This window comes from Bactrocera tryoni, chromosome 2 (genome assembly GCF_016617805.1).
Source record: "Bactrocera tryoni isolate S06 chromosome 2, CSIRO_BtryS06_freeze2, whole genome shotgun sequence".
Lineage (NCBI taxonomy): Eukaryota > Metazoa > Arthropoda > Insecta > Diptera > Tephritidae > Bactrocera > Bactrocera tryoni.
The window spans coordinates 15,905,254-15,925,214 of record NC_052500.1 but is presented as its reverse complement, the minus strand read 5'-3'; the positions used below and the strand labels follow the sequence as shown (position 1 = coordinate 15,925,214).

Sequence of the window (19,961 nt, the reverse complement as noted above, 5' to 3'; positions counted from 1 at the left end):
TAACTTGGGCCACTACGTTGCATAACCTACTCCAGCGGCATCTTTTCCATGCCCGTAACTCCGTGAGAGTTTAGGTAGTTGGAGTCGCGGGAAAAGAATCGCAGTGAGCTTTTTCGAGGGGGCATCAAAGTTTAGGGGGAATGTTGGGGGGGGGAGTCTTCTGTCGGCAGCTCTAAAAAAATTGAGGTTTTTCACAGCGACCTATGGTCTCTTCTACTCGTCGGGAGCTCAGCATCAACTCTTGCTTTAGTCTGCCAGAATTAACAAATATTTAGTTTTAATGTGGCTTCTTTTAGAGAGGTATGAATCCACTCTATGCAGAGTAAAGGAGAGTACTCACACACTCACTAGCGGTAGCATCAAGCCTATTAAACCTGGCTGGGTGCCTGATCCAATTCCTTTCAGGATGCCAACGAGCAGAGACTCTCCTGTTTTCGTACATTCGGATGTTGGATATATGAACTTCCCACGAGCTTAACATACGTTGGTCAGCAACCAGCACTTGTGGGATTGCGAAAGTCTTCTGGCCAAGAGTGGAACAAAAAGCCAGGCATTGACACACACGCAGTGAGTCTGCAGATTTGGAGAACGCAATTTGACAAAGTTGCAATGAGGAAAATGAGGTGGAGACCTCTAGATACTTTCTTCTTCACTATCCAGTTTTGGCCAGACTTAGGTTTAAACAGCATTGCCAGACTTTCTACGAACCCAGCGAAATCAATGGAGTAGATATTAGTCGGCTCAATAAATTTGTGGCTGGCTCTAGGCGCTTGTAAATATGCGACGGTGTTTTTGAGAGAATATGAATATGAACAGAGTGGCTAAGTCGTCCACAGCTCTTCTGAGTTTTTGGCTCCCTATAATACTATTACTACTAATTTCGAGGATATTCTCTTCACTTTAATTTTAAAATTCCGGAATTTTTTTTATAAAAATTAATAAATATCGCTTACATCCTCTCATTTACACAGGTCACAATCGTTTTGAAGGACGTCAACGACGAAGCGCCGAGTTTCACCTCGCCTAATGAAACCAGTGTGCTTGAGAATATCGCACCCAACACTGTGGTCATGGTCGTTAAGGCCATCGATCGCGACGAGGGACGCAACGGTTATATCGAATATTTGCTCGACGGCAAAAAGTCAGCAGTCACCAACCACGATTATGACGATGAAAATAATATACCCTTTACGTTGGGCGCTGTTGATGGGCTATTACGCGTTGCCGGACGCTTGGATCGTGAACTGCGCGCCAGTTACCAGCTCAACGTGACCGCACGAGATCGCGGCGAACCACCGCAAGCCACGCATATGCAGATCACCGTGCGCATACTGGACGAAAACGACAACAGTCCCGTCTTCGATCCTAAACAGTACTCGGCTTCGGTGCCGGAGAATGCCAGTATTGGCGCAATGGTATTGCAAGTCGCCGCAACCGATATTGATGAGGGCGCCAACGGACGTGTACGCTTCTCTATCGCTGCCGGCGATGATAACCGCGACTTTAGCATTAGTGAAGACTCAGGTGCTGTGCGCGTCGCCAAGAATTTGAATTATGAGCGTAAATCGCGTTATGTGCTGACGGTGCGCGCCGAAGATTGTGCCGCCGATGTCGTGGCCGCAGCCGCACAGCTGCAGTTAGGCGGCAAAGTAGGCACTGCGAGTGGTGCGAATATGGTGGTTGGCGGCAGTGGTGGTGTTGTTGGCGGCGGTGGTGGGGGTGGTGTTGGTGGTGTAGCGGGCGCCGGTGCAGCTAAGCATGGTGTGGAGCAGCGTGAGACACGCTACGACACTGCCGAACTGACGATCATCATCATGGACATCAATGACAATCCGCCCACATTCCTGCACTCCCCCTACCTGGCGTATGTGATGGAGAATGTTATACCGCCAAATGGCGGCTATGTGCTGACAGTGGAGGCCTACGATGCCGATACGCCGCCTTTTAACTCGCAAGTGCGCTACTTTCTGAAAGAGGGCGATACAGATCTATTTCGCATAAATGCATCGACAGGCGAAATATCATTGCTGCGGGCGCTCGATCGTGAGGCAAAGGCTGAGTACACGCTGACGCTGGTCGCCATGGATACAGGTGAGTCCACATAATGCATAATTTCCAATATGAAAAATATGTATATGAATGTTTTACAACAACAAAAAAAAAGAAAACATCGCAAGCAAGCTTGTCTACGGCAAGTAAAAGCTGACTTTTTGCGGCAAGCTGAGTGCGCGCAAGATAATCTTAATGTTTTGGAATTTGAGCTGCAGCAGCCATGCGGAGTCGGAGTGAGTTAGAAAGCAGTAGAGACGCAGTGCAGCGCCAAGCGGGCGGGCAGCTACACAAAGTGCTTCTGGGCATTCCCAGTTGGTTGAGTGCGCATTCATATGCATGAGCGTTGAGCGCAGACGCGATCATCACATGCGCGTACACGTTATGGCCAAATGATCATATCAACTTGGCGTTCGGCTTTTCGGTCAGTCGCACTGCTGTTACGGTTGCCGGTAGGCTGACTGGTCAAGCGCAGCCATGCCATATGCAAAATACACTGTCACTGTCTTTTTTTTTTGGCCAGAATTTTTGCATGTTGCAAGCGCATGTGTGTATTTGTAATTGAATGCCGCACATATACACATCTATGTGCGCATATATATATATATCATAAGCTGGGAAAGGAGGTGTTTCCCTCGCCGGTAGTAAACACAGCTACAACAGCACCTTAAGTACATAGCTCCGCTTGCTTGCTTTCTTGTTGTTTTGTGTTGCGAGTTGCCTTGCAAACGCCCTAGTTGGACTTGAGAAATATAAAAAAAATAATAATGCGGAAACTTGACTTGTTGATTTGTGCCTGTTCGTGTGCATATGTCTCGTGTGTGCTGTGGTATCTTACGCTTCAGCTGCGCCTTTCTTTCTGCGCAGTTTACTCATACGTTGCATCTCAGTTTCATTCATTATCTGCGCGGTTGTTGGTTGCGCTGTGGTTTCGTTATTGTGCCCCTAAAGAAAATACATTCTGATAATTACAGTAATTTGTTAATGTTACACTCATGACTCTTTCTCTGTTGCAACTACTGCTGCATCTTCTTTTCTTTTTCTCATACGGATTTTCATGTGTCTGCATCTACAGGTTGTTGTATAGCCGCTCAGAACGCAGTCACAGACATCACGTTGATTACATTAGCTTGGTATCAAAAGCTAAGGCACACACTTGCACCTACGAGCCTTACTCCTTACCCATAAACTGAATGTTGTTGTATATAAACACATATAAAATTCAAATATATACTTTGTATGACTTTCTATGCTCGTACATGCCTTCCAAAGCTCATTTCTAATAAATTTTCCAAACCCTGTGTGAACTCTTTATATTACTTGGCAATATCAACGATCTATTTGACTAATTGCTAACCTTAGATTAGTTAGAAACAGTAAATTAAACTTATATCATATATCAAGCGATTTGCTTCATTTGAGGTAGTGGAAAAACACACGAAATATCTTCAGACTACGTTAGGTTAGCTTATAAGGTTGATCTTTAGCGAAACCTCAGCTGAACATCTCAGAATGCCGAGCTCTTGTGTTATCTTAAAATCCAACATTTTTAATGTCAGTTTCGTCTTGTCTGTCTAGTTCGCCGAAGGTAAGACTGCCGAGGTGTTTCATTCTCAGTCTTGTAAAGGCTGTTCAACGAAAGAGAAAGTGTCTGGATGCTTCCTCCCCACAACTTTGAAAGCTTGTGCCAGCAAAGATTTTTATTCCTAACGTATGAATGTCTGTTGGACAATATCCAACAAAAATCGTTGTGATTTACGTGAGCACATGCCGAAGTCGGCCTAACCTCACGGTGCTTTTTTAAAGCACATAGATCAATACAATGCGTTGATCAGCGCCCCAAATGATAAATGCTTTCTGCACATATTTTTTGGTTCCAATTGGTCGGGTAGAAGTGACACTTTTTCCACCTTGGTCGGGTGATCTCAAATCGATCTAAAACCTCTGCCCTGCTGTGGTTCCGGAATTTTACAATCTTACCTGCCTTTAGGTTTAATCCACTGCCACCACGATTATCCCCAAAGGGCCAAACCCAATGAGCAGATTGAAGCAAACTCCAAAGGCTAACTGCTCCGCGTGATATCAAATACAGTCTCTGGTCAGACCTTGTAGCTTTTGCTAACACCAGTTGAGCACCCAACTTTAAATGCCTTTTCATTAGAAGCAACATCGTTCAAAGTCTATAATATTAGTTCAAGCTGAGTATTAGATTACTAGTTCAGCCAAAGACTATGCTGGAATTTCGAGGCAAACCAAAAAATACAGACATAGTGACAGACAGGCGTATTTTACCGCTGACAAATTCTACCCCCTGCTGGCTAGGGTTGGACAATGTCCAGTAAAAATATCTACGATTGCGACAGGATAAACTTGGAAGATCTACTATGTTCTACTCTAGGCCTAAAGATCTTGCAGTCGCACAAGAGGGGCACGTTGAGTGCATGGTAACCTCCCTGAAAGAATCTACACATTGTATCAGTATGTCTACCGACACTTTAATAACAGACATATGTGGCTGAAAAGCTTCACTTTCAACCAACTAATCCATCAAGCTACTTATAATGCCTGTTAAAAGCTAAAGTTATCAGAGCTAAAGGAGAACGCAGACTTTTGTAGAATTTTATACTTTACTGAGTGAATTTCATAAATATATTTCTTTTATGTATGCAATCTACCTTTGAAACACAATAAGAAAGCGTCTTGTTAGTTAATTATGCCAGACTCCTTTCCTATACCATCCTGTTTATCTTATTTTTTGATGTCGTAAGAGACTCAAATAAAGTTTTTAAAGGGACAATTACATAAATAAATTGAAAACATATTAGTGAGGTGCAAAAGCTCTCCGAAAGCTTACAGCTTGTTTTGCGAAAGCTCACTGTTCACTTTATGAAAGCTCACTATGCACGCTCCGAAAGCTTGCTATTTGTTTTTCGAAAGCTCACTGTTCACTTTCTGAAAGTTTACTATTCACTCTCCAAAAGCTTACTATTCGCTTTCCTAAAGCTCACTATTTCCATCAGAATGTTTCTAATATTATTTTATTAGTAACGTACGAAAGCTCTTCGAAAGCTTACTACTCGCTTTCCGAAAGCTCACTATTCACTCTCTAAAAGTTCACTATGCACTCTTCGAAAGCTTACTACTCCTATCGGAAAGCTTCTAACATTATAATTATAATTCAAAATATGTATTCTATAAAATATTTTCAAATTATTTGTGAGCGTCTGCAAGTCCAGTTGCTACAGTTTCTTAGCACATTTCTTGGTAACATCTTCATCCCGCATCTCTACCATACTTACAAGATCTCTACAGCTGTACACATGTATAGCAGAGAATAATATGTAATTGCTACTAATGAAATGTGCAATAATAAAACTCCGTACTTTTTTCTTACTCAATCAACGCTTATTGCCACAACACATCTTTGAGTTGTTGTAGTTGTCGGAACAACATATTACGAGTAGCAGGAGATCACGCGTGAGTGCAGGCAGTTATCATGGCGCGTACACAGCTAAATAAACATGTTGTTGTGTTGTTGTTGTGGTGGCTGGCGGCACCAACAAGCAACTGGCAACAACAACAACCAACGCCAGTGGCAAGCTGCTTATTGTTATTGCTGTAGCAACTGGCTGCCAGCGGCTGACATTGGCAACTAACACGCTTCTAATGCTAACTGACTACAAACACAAACACGCAACAGCAACTCAGAATCACAAACATACACATGTAAGGGTAAATATATATTTGTGTGTTGGTTTGCGCGCCAGCATTTCACTTATACAGAAGAGCAGTAGCAGGAACAGCAGCATGAGCATCAGCAGCGGTAATCGCTGTACCGAGCGGCTAATGATGACGATGACGTGCTTCGACAATAATAACAACAATGCTTTCACATAATAGTTGCTGAAAGCTGCTGGTTCTAAGCGTAGCAATGTTAGCAGCAATTGGCAGCCCGCGCCATGGCGTTGACAACATTTTGAGCAATTTTGCGCTTTTTATGCTTTGGCAGCAAGCCCGCGCTCCAGCTTCATGCGGTTATATAGTTTTACTAGGAGTTTATATGTGTGGCATGCTATTGCCTTACATATCTCTGTTGTTGCCAGCGTTGCTGTTTTTCTCGCTACTCGAATCGCTGTTGCTACTGTTGCTGATCGATGTCTTTGCTGCGCTGCAGTTGGCAACACAATGAGCGCTGTTCGCATGTGTTGCCGCGGCGCAGCTCCAGCAGGCTTTATGGTGGCTAAGATACCCATTTTACTTGCACAGAAGACAGCTTTTTGCTTTATAAATAAATAAGCGGGCAGCAGCAGACAAACTCGCACACAGATGTACGAGTAAGCGAGTCTATAAACTATGGAATGTCCTGCTATTTGTTTTGTGGGAAAATTTTTCACTCTCGTGTATGCAAACACTTTGGATTTTGTTGTTGTTCTGCTGCTTTTTGGTCTAGTTATAACCAATTTTGATTAATATGCATTGTATGTGAGGAATTTAAAGCTCCTTGAGTAAATAATTTTGGGTAAATAATTTGAATTAATAAAATTTCAATATTATAATTTTGAAGAAAATAAAATTTAGAATTTTTAAAGCTTAAAAATTTTACTTTTGCAAAAAAAAATTTTAAAATTATTAAAAAAACCTAACTAAAATATTTAATATTATTTAAGACATTTATTAATTATAATTAATAACAATTTCCACATTTACATTTAAAAAAAAATTTAAAAAAATTTGAATTTTTTAAATTTAAAATTTTACTTAAAAGGAAAAATAAAATATTTAAAATTATTTTGAGACATTTTTTTTATTCTAATTAATGAAAATTTAACTTTTACATTTAAAAAAAATTAGAATTTTTAAAATTTTAAATTTTACTTTAAAAGAAAAATAAAATATCTAAAATTATTTTGAGACATTTTTTTTATTTCTCATTAATAAAATTTCAATATTTACATTTTGAAAAAAAAAAAATTGAGTTTTAAAAATTTCAAAATCTTACTTTTTAAAAAATAAATAAAATATTTAAAATTATTTTAGGATTTTTTTTCTTATTAATAAAATGTCAACCTTTACATTTAGAAGAAAATAAAATAAAATCTAGAATTTTTAAAATTTCAATTTTATTTCTTACTAATAAAGTTTCAACATTTACATTTTGAAGAAAATTAAAAATAATTTAAATTTTAAAAATTTCAAAATTTTACTTTTCGAAAAATAAATAAAATATTTAAAAGTATTTTAATATAAATTTTATTTTATTTATAATTACTAAAGTTTCAACATTTTCATTTTGAAGAAAATAAAAGTTAATTTAAGTTTTTAAAATTTCAAAATTTTGTTTGCGAAGAAAAAGAAATAAAATATTTAAAAAAATTTTTAGAATAGTGAAAAATAAAAAAAATTTCTTAAACTTATTATAAATGTTTTATTTCTTTTTTTTCAAAAACAAACTTTTAAAAATCTAAATTATTTTTTATTTTCTTCAAAATGAAAATGTTGAAACTTTAGTAATTATAAATTAAAAAATATTTATAATAAAATACTTTTAAATATTTTATTTATTTTTCGAAAAGTAAAATAAATTTTAAGAAATTTTTTTATTTTTCACTATTCTTCAAATTATTTTAAAACATCTTTTTATTTTTCATTAATAAAATTTGAACATTTACATGTTGAAGAAAATAAAATAAAATTTAGAATTTTTTAAATTTCAGAATTTTACTTTCGAAAAAATAAATAAAATATTTGAAACTAGTTTAAAACATTATTTAGAACAAAATTAAATAAAATATTAAAAAAAATGTTTAAAAATTAATAAAATACTTAAAATTATTTTAAAACATTTTTTTGTTCTTATTAATAAAATATCTACACTCAAAACTCAAATTCACTAAATAAAATACCTACAGCTTTGCAATAAGTACAAAACACACACACACTTCTTTATAAATAAGAGCGGACATCCCTTTGAGCTATAGGCAACGGTAAACTTTCGACAATGTTCTAATAGTCAAATGTCTTGCAACGCCGCAAGGACGTGTAACGCGACATGCGCTCAACTGATTTCTGCACAACTCAAATGCATTGTGACCTAACAAAAGGCATCTGCCGCAGTGGCATCAACGCCAACACCAGCGCTGCAGAGACAGATAAATCACCATAATTTACACGATGCAATATTTACAAAGCACGCTGACACACATACACGCACACCTACACGTGCATACACTACAGCATTCCGTAGAGCTAGCTCGCACTTGTACAACAACCATAAAATTGCAACAATGGCTGCAATAACTGCCTGCAGCACACTTTTTCATACAACACATAGGCCGAGCTTGACCACATCAATCGTAAACTCATCAAGTGTTGGCAACGATTTGATTGTGTTGCATAGCGCCCGATGCCGACTGCGTTTGCTTTTAGAATCAATATTTGTTGTTGTGAAAACCAAAGTTTTATTTCTAAGCTTCTCTGAGGTTTGACGCTGCGATATATACTTAAGCGGGCATATTACTAGGTTGGTCTATACTCTAACTTTTAGAACTTTTTAATACCGGTATTTGATGTATGGGAGCCAGGCGTAGTATTGGCGCGATTCTAAGCCAGGGAGGGATGTCATCTTACTTTCTTTGCGATATCTCACATATTGATCGTATATAGTAAACAGTCTAAAGTCAACCAGCAGTTCGAAACTATTGATATTAGATACGTAAGAGACGTATTGACCCAATTTTACTCAGTTTTGGCACATTCGGAAAAAGTCTCGTAATTTCAATAATATATCTCACAAATTTATCGATATTTTAGGTAAAATCTCAACTCCATATAAGCGCTAGACTCAGCATATCCGATATCTAACATGTGCCGAATATATGTATGTTTAATGGTTTGCTCACAGCTAACATATCTCTATGCCAACCTTCCTTTTTTATGTTTACTCAAAACCTTCTTTCCCAATCGAAGAGTGATATGCACCGACTATATACTTGCCGAAACACCATTTTCCACGGAGTTATGCCCGAAAGTTTTGTATTTAAATTCTCCAGCGAAAAGGGTTATAGGTGACAAGTTAAGCACTTATCCAAGAGCCGTCGTTGTCGTGGTCTTAAGAGCTCCCTTTACTCACAGTGCAGCGAGCTTTAGAGTAGATTTCTGTACGCCTGGCCATCATACTACTGCACCATACAACTGAATAAGTCTTACAATAACACTAGTGGATAAGAGAGGGAAAAGCACTCAGGTTGTGCCGAGCATCTGCCTACATGGTTATAAGGCCCTGTGAGCCTTTTCACTCTTTGTCTTAGTACAAGTTGTGGTCGTTTTGCGAAAATCGTGTCCTAATTATCGAAGGAGGTCTTCATGAAGGGCTTTTGTATTTTCTCGTGCCCACAAACAGATTTGTTATCACCGGATTCAACCCCAGACCCGCTTACAAAGCCCAATTCTAGATTATATTGAAAGCGGTCAGAATAATAATGCTAAGAGACCCGTTATTAAGATGGAAATATCATCTGCATGTGCCACAAGCTTAGGGGCTTTGCCATCTTAAGGAACTGTTCTTCTAATTTCCATTGGATCAGCAATACCCTTCAGAGTGCCTCTACAGACTTCCTTTGTCATTTTACCTAAAGTTGGCTCACGTCCATTAACAAATTTTAGACTGTTGAAGCCTTTCCAGACCGGTTTAAATAGAGTTGAGATCAATTATCCTTAAGAAAAATAATTTGTCGATACAAATTTTGGACCACCCTAATAAACACCATAGGCAAACATATGTAATTGCTGTTGCAACAAAATACATTACAGCCGCTAACTGCCAACAACAGTCGTTCACAAACATATTAGCAATAACAACAACAATATGTATTCACGTATGTAGGGTTTGTGGCACAACCGAAGTGTAGTATGCAGCACGATATAACAAACGGCGACCAGCTCATCACGTCACTTTGGCGGAAAACGCAAAAAATCGCTGCAAACCATAAATTTTAATTTAAAGTTGCTCTCTACACAAACATGCCTACAACGAGCTTGTGGTCTCATATGATGTCATGCGGCAACAACTTGCTGCGCATTTTGCTAGAACGATGCGCCACGAAAGGTAACAGCAGTTGACCAGTTGAAAGCGGTCCAAGTGGTTGCAACAAACACTGCAACCAATAGTTGCCACATGCATGCCACAATAGCAGCAACAACAGCAATAACGGCAACAACGCTATCAACAACAACAACATCAACAATAATAGCAGCAACAATAATAATAACAACAACAATAAAGATAACAACAACAAGAATAGCAACAACAACTACAATAGTGGCAACAACAACAATAGCGCATCAATTTAGCTGCCGCATGCAATGCCGTTGCACCAACAGCAGTGCAATATTGCTTGCAACCGCTTGTGGCACGTATAGTACAGTTTGGCCGCTTGACACATTCGCCGCAAACGCTGCTCTGTGCATTTTGCTGCCTACTCCCGTTGTTGCTTTTTTATTGCTTGCGCTCCCGTTGTTTTATTTGCCTTCCTGTTTTGTTGCTGGCCGCTGTCGTCGTCGTCATCGAAGTCGGTCGACGACGTCGCATTCGCGCATTCGCCACATCGTGCCGGTCAGATCAAATTCAATAGCGTTTGTTATTCAAAATATTTCCGTCATTCTAATGAGGCCGGTTCATGAAAAAATAATCCCTCAACTAAGCAGACACAGCCAACAAACAACAAACAACGTCACACCGTGTGTTGCGGCGTGGAAGATGCTTTTGTGCGCATATCACTAAATATTTAGCCGCTCGAGGGAGTGCGCATGCGCGCTCTTTAGCGGTGGCGGTGAACAAAAGCTGCGGCTCAATTGAAAATGAAGCAAAGCAATGTCGGCGCGAATATAATAATATGCTCGCGTACGACTTTTTTTCGGCTTTCGGTGGTGGGTAAGTGAGAATAAATTGCGTTGAAATACTAGAGGAATTTCATGTCTTTCATGTCTTTCACACATTCACACGGCCATCATGGCTGCTAGCCTGATGAATGAATACCGCTCTGACAGTGGCTGCAGCAACCTTTGTGACAGTGCTGACAGCTCTGGTGGGTGTAATAAATGACGTCGCGGCTGCGCTCAGCGGCAGCAGACCACGCGTCCTGGTGGCTTTTGGCGCGACAATGCCGTGAAACAAATAATAGATCTCAATTTTATTGTAAGCCCAATGATAATGGCTTCATTCCGGCATTCATTTCTATAACTTAAGTGGTATTTATCACAAATTAAATCTGCTATACTCGGTATAAGTGTAAATAAGGTACACTTCTAAGCAAAATATCAGCTCCTTTTCTCATGACTGTTAGCCAAAAATTTTAAAATTTTGTTCATAATTTTAAAACTCTTAATTTATTCTTCAAAATCTATGTAGTTCCCCTCAAATTAATCCTCCTTGGCCCAATACACTTGCTTTGACGTGGCTTTTAGGCTTCGACTCACCTTTACCAAGATATACCGCCGATAAATCGTCTGCTTCCGGGTTTTAAGCATGGATTCAACACTCAACGCCAGTAATAATACGTTTCATGACATCCCGGTAGTTGGAAAGCATTGTTTCACAGACGTTAACGCGCCGCTGTTTGAGAAAAATTTGAGTGATTTTGAAACCAATCGTGCTTTCACTTTTCTTAGGCTCGAATGATCCTTCAAAATGATTTTCATTGATCCTTCCGATATTCCAACGATGGCAGTAAAATCTCTGACTTGTAATGCCGATTCTCAATCACCAATTCCTTTATTTGACGGACGTGCTGATCATCAGTTGATGTTGATGGCCGTCATGGACTTTTTTTTGCCAACATGAGCCGACAAAAGTTAAGTTGAGCCTTAAAAACTACAAGCACAACGTTCCAGTTTCTTTGAGGTTGGCATAGTATGGGAATCAGTGGAGCTCTCAGAATAACGCCAAGTCAGGCACATAACATTATTTTGCCTCTAATCTATTTTGTCTCTACTAAATATACATACATTTTCGGCGATTTAAAGTAGTGATCTCAAGCAAAGTAATCGAGTGTTCTTTCAGTTAAATTAAATATCAGATCCGCCATTCGGCTATCAGACCACTACCGTGTCTTCCAAGCAGATTTCACAGCAATTAAAGAAAAGACATTCTTTCTGACAGGATTCTACTCACAACAATGAATGTATTTATATGCATTGATGGCCAAGCGGTTTTGAAATCACTGAAGTCTCTTAGAATCTCTACAAAGCTAGTGCAATCATGTCATGATCTCTTGGTGGATCTAACATCCTATCGATTCACAATCCATTGCGGATTTCATGGAATTCGGGACATAGTGATATCTCTGGTGATATCTTTGGTAACAGATATACAAGTTACCCTACACCCTACAATTCGAGAACGTAAATAGGGAATTTATATGCCTCTGACTACTTGTAGGTAATTAATCAAGAGACTATCAATGCCTAACTTGCTCAATAAGCAGGCAAAAATGGCATGAATGGAATAAGGGCCTCACATGTCGACTATTAAAATTCAAAAGGAAAAATGTCAGCTCTTTAAGTGCTAACTGGTCGCCCTGTCAACTGGCAGGCATGACAACAGGCTGGGAACAACATACAGTGACTTTTTAGAAGCTGTCAGGAGAAAAAGAGATTACTATACAACATCTTCGAAGATTTCTTGACCAAGTAAATGTTTTTTTCAAGGTAAAGCTTTTTATGTTGATGAACTTTATCAGGTTCACAGGGTGGTTCAGAGAGAAGAAAATAGAGTTTAGTACCGATGGTTTCACAATGTCTCTCGAAAAGCTAGGTGCATCGTCGAACATCCATTTCACCTAACTATCATACCTTGATATTAGCATATATTATATCACAATCGGATGAAAACAGGCTAATATGTAAGGAAAATATTTCAGCTTTCAATATTTTAAGGTGCATGTTAAAACTAGTTAAGAATTATACAAAAGTTCTGTTAATAACTTTTGCCTACAACTTGCCTAACTGCACATTTGTTTGTTTGTTTCACTCACGAAAACAATGAATGAAGAGCTGCCGCGCGGCGCTTTTTCCCAGCCAAATTAAATACTCGAGTTATTTTCACAAAATGCAGCGATTAATTCTACTTGCAGCACACACGCTGTTGAGCATGCCACAAATATTTCTCCAACATGTGCTGCAGTTGCCACAATTATGCATTTCCTGTTATAACATGTTGGAAATTTATTCGGTCTATTCGTCGCGCTTGCAATTTAGTTTGGTTGCAGATAAATTGACGTTAGTGGAGGCGCATTAAAGTCGACTTTACACACCTCGCGCACGATTAATTAGCTTAATCCCGGCTTATAAGTACGCTTACCTACCCACACATGCACAAAGTGTTAAAATTGAGTAAAGTGACTTTGCTTTATTTCATTCGCATTGTTGTTGTACATTTATTTAACCTCTTCTGTCTTATGCCCTGAACATATTAAGTTTGTGGCGTAGTTTGTAACACGCAGAAGAAAGCGTCGAAGACCCTATACAATATATCGTCACCTAAAATACCGAACAACGTATCATGAAAAAAATGAAAATTGAACTTTATATTGCTTACGAATCACTACATCTTATTGACTATATGAATGTATAAAATTTTAAGCTTCCACTCACATATATAACTAATATATAACCAATATATAACCATTTTATAACCAAAACTCAAAATCTTGTTTGAATATGAGTTTCTATCATATAGTTTTTTCTTCCCCTGCAAATTTATTAAAAGTGATATTACGTCCTTTTGCATTTTAAGTGAAGATATAAAAATTGCTCATAAATGAGCTGAGTTGACTTAGCCATATTCGAAGTAGTCTCTCAATTTTTGAGATATCCCTCTGAAATTTTGCACATATATTTTTATTTTCAAGAAGCTGCATATTTGTCGAAACCACCTTCATCTGACCACTATAGCATATAGCTGTCATACAAACTGAACGATCGGAATCAAGTGCTTGTGTGGAAATCTTTTTTATTTGACGAGACATTTTGACAAAATTTCACACGGATTTTTAGCTAAAGTATTTCTATAATATCTGAAGAAATTGTGCAGATCGAACCACTATAACATATAACTGTCCTACAAACTGAACGACTGGAATCAAGCTCTTGTATGGTAAACTTTGTTGTTTAATGAGATATCTTCACGAAATTTGCTATGCATTTTTGTCAAAAACATTTCTATAATCTTCGGATATATTTTCCAGATCGAACCACTATAACATATAACTGTCCTACAAACTGAACGACTGGAATCAAGTTCTTGTATGAAAAACTTGCACCTGTGAGGGGTATTATAGCAGAACTTAATGTTTTTACTTATTTTCTCTTTTTGTTGTTGCACTTTAGTTGACTTTTGTTGTTGTTATGTGCGCGCGTGTTCGTGTGACAGCACAAAAGTTCGCAACGCTACACTTATTTTTCACACAAAACTTTTCACGCGATCTTGCTCGCGAACAAATATAAAATGCGCGCAGACAAATCGCTGTTGCAAGTAAAAATGTGGCAACAATAAAATTTTTTTCAACCAATTTTCTACCGCTAAACTATTTACATTTTTAATTTCATTGAATTTTGCAAAAAGCTCCCTAAATCACAGCCTGTTTCCTTCCTCCGAATTTTGTTTCCTTCCACAGAGTAACAGCGCTCATTTGTTCACACATTGTAGCGGCCAAACAACGTGTAAAGCCATAAAATGTTCAAAAAGTGCCACACAATATTTTTTCATTAACACTTGCGACTTTTGCGCGCGACTGTGACGAATTTTCATTGCTTAGCGCTGCAATTGTGCAATAAAAATGTTAATTGAATTGGTGTCAGAGGTGGCTAGCAGGCTGGCTGTCTGCTCGCCTGCGCGCGCCTGTCCGCCCCGCTAGCTGCTTGGTAGCGCCGCGGTGTGGCTGCTCTTCACGCCAGCGCAGCGCCCTATTACTCGGCTGGCGCGCACATGCACGCCGCACAATCGCTAAGCGCAGCACAAACACTAAGCGTAGCGCAGCACATCAAGTTCGTGGCTGAAGTCTTTTGTTTCCACATTTTTTGCCGCGCCATCTCCAAACAATTTGGTTTTCGCTCGCTTTTTTTTGCACCTTTTTGCACTTTTTGCTGCGTTTCGCGTTTAAGGTTTTTTTCTTTTGCGTTTTTGTCGCCTTTGTGCTGCATTTAGTATGGCAGTTTGTAGCAGTGACATTTAGCGCTGCCGCGTTTCACACTTAGTTGCTGAAAATTCATAGCTCGCCATGTACTTCACACCTTAGTTTTGCAGTTTTGCCGCTGAGGCGCGAACGATCATTTGCAATAATGCAGTAATTGAATTGTGTGCCAGCGCTATTCATCAATTTGTGCGCTTATTTCCCCCTTTTATCGCCGTTTGCCTACATTGTCTTCCACAGTGTTAGTAAGTATTGTATATATGTGTGTTCACACGCCAACATGCCGGCAGTTTTGTTAAATAGTTAACACTTTTTGTCCGCTTTGCCGCCATTATTTTTGACTATTCAAAATTTTTTTGTTTTTGTTTTTGCGCGCAATTTAGTAATTTTGTCGCGACACTTCTAATGCGTTGCGTAGCGTTGCTTTGCTGTATTTTAAGCAATTTTGCATTTGACTTTTCCATACACGCTTTAAATGAAGCTATAAATTTGCTCATTGACACCTTAATACTTTTGATTTCATTTGGCTGTCAGCAGCAATGCAAGCTGAAAAGCTTTTAAATGCCACATACAGTTGGTGGCGATATAAATTGCACTGCCGTTGCTAAAAAGTAGGCAAATCTTTCAGACTTAGCAGCTCATAAATTAGCATAAATGCCTACGAAAATAACCACTGAGTTGTGCTGACTTGCTGGCAAGCTGGCAGGCAGGCATTAGTGTTCAATGCATTTATTGCGCAAGCGTCTATGAAATAACGAAATATGTAGTTGGAAGTAAAGGAGCTTGAGAATTTAGCGAAAATTTGAGGTTTCATTAAAATTTTGTTTTTTATTAAACTTTTTCTTTTTTAAAAATATTTTTTTGAAGAAAATAACACAACTTTTGATGAATCCGGAGGTAAGGATATAAAATTTTTCAAAGTAACAAACATTTTTTTGATTTAATTGTTCATAAGTTCCCTAAATCGGAAGCATTCCTCAATTTTTCAACGTAAAAAAAAAATCCTAAAAAAATGGAATCTTTATAAAAGTTGGATGTGGTAGTCAGAAGTGTCATCCACGGGACTAAATACTAAAGCAGTTCAGAAAACACACAAGTCGCTCAAAACGATACACAACGAAATTTTGAAACAGCTTTCGCCAAAGTAAGTAACCTTTAATTGGATCACCCTTTAATACACATACAAACATAATTATGCGTATAAACATAAGTAATAACTTACAAAAGCAACCAAAAAGCTCATAAGCGCTAAACGTTTTGAACTTTTGCTATTTGCCGTCCGTGGCAACGTGTGAATTTTGTCTTTTCCGGTTTTGAGTTTTTTCTTTGCTGCATTTTTATGCCGTTTCGTTTATATTTCTCACACTAATGCTTTTGAAAGCACTTTGTGGCATGCCGCCTGCTAAGCAAGTAACTAATAAAAACTATAAATATGGCAACTTTATACGAGATTTTCATCCCTGCAACAGCAATTTTTGTATTTTTGGACCGTACTTCGAGTGACTTAGCACAAAAAATATATTTTTTACATAAACTCTTTGCCTAGAAAATTGTTGTATGTAAGGCGCGATAAAAGCCTGCTGAATTTTTTACCGTAGCGCATAGATAAATATTAAACATATATCGAAAGCGCACTTGCAAAAAAAATAAAATAAAAAGCTACGCATTTCATAATCGTAATTCATGTGAAAATATTTGTTTGGCGCAGCGAAATATGCGCAGCTACCGTAAATGCCGCCACACAACTGTTATGTTGCAAAGCTGCTGGTGCTGCTTGCATTGTTGGTCGAGAGCGAAATGTTGCTGGTGCTGCCGTGGTGCCTGCGCGCTTACGTGCCACCGATTTTATTAGCACTTCTGCACTCGCAGCTGTGCAACACTGCTCTCCTCGCCACACATTTCCATTGCTTTATTGGGAGCCTAGTTTGCCGCCATTTATCTCGATTTTCTAAAATCTTCGACTGGTTAGTTGCTGGTTAGGCACTTCTTGCTGGTATTAAATATTTAATAATATGTAAAATGTTGTTAACAACCACCAATACTCTTGTATAAGTTACATGTAACATGTTGTCACATATTGCAGGGTGGTTCAAAAATCATATTTTAATTTAAATAATTGCTAACGATATACACAATGGATAATAGAAATGGTCATATGAATCATGTGGGGGAGTAAATGGAAATCTCCATAAGAATAAAAACGAAGATCATGTGATATTTAGTTTTCCAATTTGATAAAAAATTAGAAAATATGTGACAAAACATTTTTCATAATTTAAAGAAAAAATCATTATGGCAAAAAACAAATAATGAGAGCATAAATTATTGTAACTGTTATGGCCAAAAAAAAATTTATGGCAAAAAAATTTATGTTCACAAAATATGTTAAAAAAGATTGTGACGAAAATAATAATTTTTGGAAAAGATTTAATGATCATATAAAAATATTACATTATTTCAAAAAATTGTATTTTATGGCAATTAAATTATGAAACAAAAAAAAAATTATGGCAAAATAATCATTTATGGGACAAAAATATTTGGCAAGAAAAATAATCCTTTATGGGACAAAAATATATGTTAAAAAAAAATTATAGCAAAAAAGTAATTGATGGAAAAAAATTAATGACGATAAAATTACATTATTGTGGCTCAAAAATCATGGATTATGGCAAAAAATCATTTATAGGACAAAAATGTATGGAAAAAATAATAATTTATGGAAAAAATTTACTGATGATAAAAATGTTAGATTATTTCAAAAAATAGTAATTTATAGCAAAAATCATGCACAAAACTAAATGGAAAACTACAAAGAACAAAAAACAAAAATAAAGATAAAGATAAAAGTAGTTCTTTTTACACATATTGTGTTGGATTTTGTTGTAGAATTTTTAAATATCAATCCGAAATTTTGAACACGTCCTTTTCTCTCCAATGAACTGCTCATTTGTCGGAATCACCTATATGGATATAGCTGTCATGCAAGCTGGCCAACACAAATCAAGACCTTCTATGAAAAAACTCTTTTATTTGATAAACTATCTTCATGAAATTTAGCACTAATTACTGTCTAAGACAACGCTAAAATTTTCAAACATATTGCCATACAAAATAAACGATCGGAATCAAGTATAATGGCCGAAAAAATTTATGGCAAAGAAAATTATGGCAAAAATAATAATTTATGGAAAAAAAATTTTGATAATAAAAATATAAAAGTATTTAAAAAAGTTGCAATTTACGGCAATTAAATTATAAAAAAATAATTATGGGAAAAAATTATGGTAAAAATATTAAATTGTTTCAAAAAATAAATGGATTATTATCTAAAGCATTGCTATAATGCTATAATATCTGAAGAAACTATTCAGCATGGTCTACTATAGCATATAGCTGTCATACAAACTGATCGATAAAAACTAAGTTTTTTTGTTAAACATTTTTTTAATACAACTTCAAATTCACTCATAACTACATATTTCTGCGACCAACGGTTACCCATATAGTACTAGCTCTTATATTCACATAAAAACCCACAATTCTTCATTTTGTCAAAAATTCTCACTGATCACTAACCATCTTGCCACATTTACGCTCTCGAATGACACAGCACTGCAGCCAAATAGCTTCCAAAACATGGCTGCATTGCGATATTATGCAAAAAATGGCCGATGTAGGCAATCAAGTGCACAAAAACACTTATATAAAGAAAGAAATTAAAATATGATACAACAACAACAAACAGATGGCCTGTCATAATTATGATTCGTCATCATTTTGCACTGCATACGAAGCCGCCATTTTCCATTTTGGTGCAGCGAAATAATAAATTTCAAACTAACACACACACACACATGTGCAGTTATTTGCCACGCGGTGCAGCAACAGCTGCAGTTGGCCAGCCCAAGGTAGCTGCCGCTTAGAGTGATTAAAACATTTTTATGCGCTTGTTGTAGTAGTTGTTGTTGTTGCCTCTTTCGCTTTATAAAATTTTCGTCCTTTAGTGGCATAATTCGTGCTACGCACACATGCGGTGGAGTTGTTGTTGCTTCTGCTGCTTTTTATTAGCTCGCTGTCATAAAGCATAAGCAGAGCTTGGCATGGGACAGGAAGGGCAGCAACAGCAGCGTATGCAAGAAGTGTCGTTCCCATCACTACACATTAATCCAACATGCAACTTGCTGCAACAGCAACAACAACAGCTACGCTTGTGCTTGCGTATTTGTGTGCGTGCATACACGAATGGGCCGGGCCTAATGTAATTAGTGTATCGTGGTGAAATGTAAGAAAGGCAAAACGAGTGGAATCTGCTATGTGGCACCATCATAACAACAACAACAGCAGCGGACACTTAAGAATGAAAACATTAATTTTTGTTGTTGCACATAAAACCATTGTGCAGACAGTCGAAAAAAACACTCAAGCAAGTTTTTGCATCTTCTCATAATGTTGTTGTTATTGTTGTTTCTTGTGGGTTTGGCTTCAGCTGTCAAATAGTAAAACGTCAACCATTGGCTTGTTGCGCTCCGCTGAGCACATGCAAATCGGTGCGTGTGTATGCATGCATCATTCTTGACACAGACGCACACATACACTCACATATGTACATATACATATGTGAGTGGGTATAATGTATGTAAAACTTCTTGCTTTGTGGCGTTCTTGCGTGGCTTCCTTGGCCTTATTTTGAATCGCTAACTAGTAAAGCGTGAATTTTCTTAT

The 19,961-nt window shown here is 37.6% G+C and overlaps 1 protein-coding gene across 1 annotated transcript in view; it reads left to right on the top strand.

Moving 5' to 3' along the window:
* Positions 1 to 19,961, top strand: part of LOC120767678 (cadherin-related tumor suppressor) — a 262,952-nt gene that overhangs the window by 221,976 nt on the left and 21,015 nt on the right. Inside the window, exon 7 of the mRNA XM_040093853.1 lies at positions 972 to 2,091. Within this exon, the coding sequence (XP_039949787.1) occupies positions 972 to 2,091 (1,120 nt within the window). The remainder of the gene's footprint in view (positions 1 to 971; positions 2,092 to 19,961) is intronic.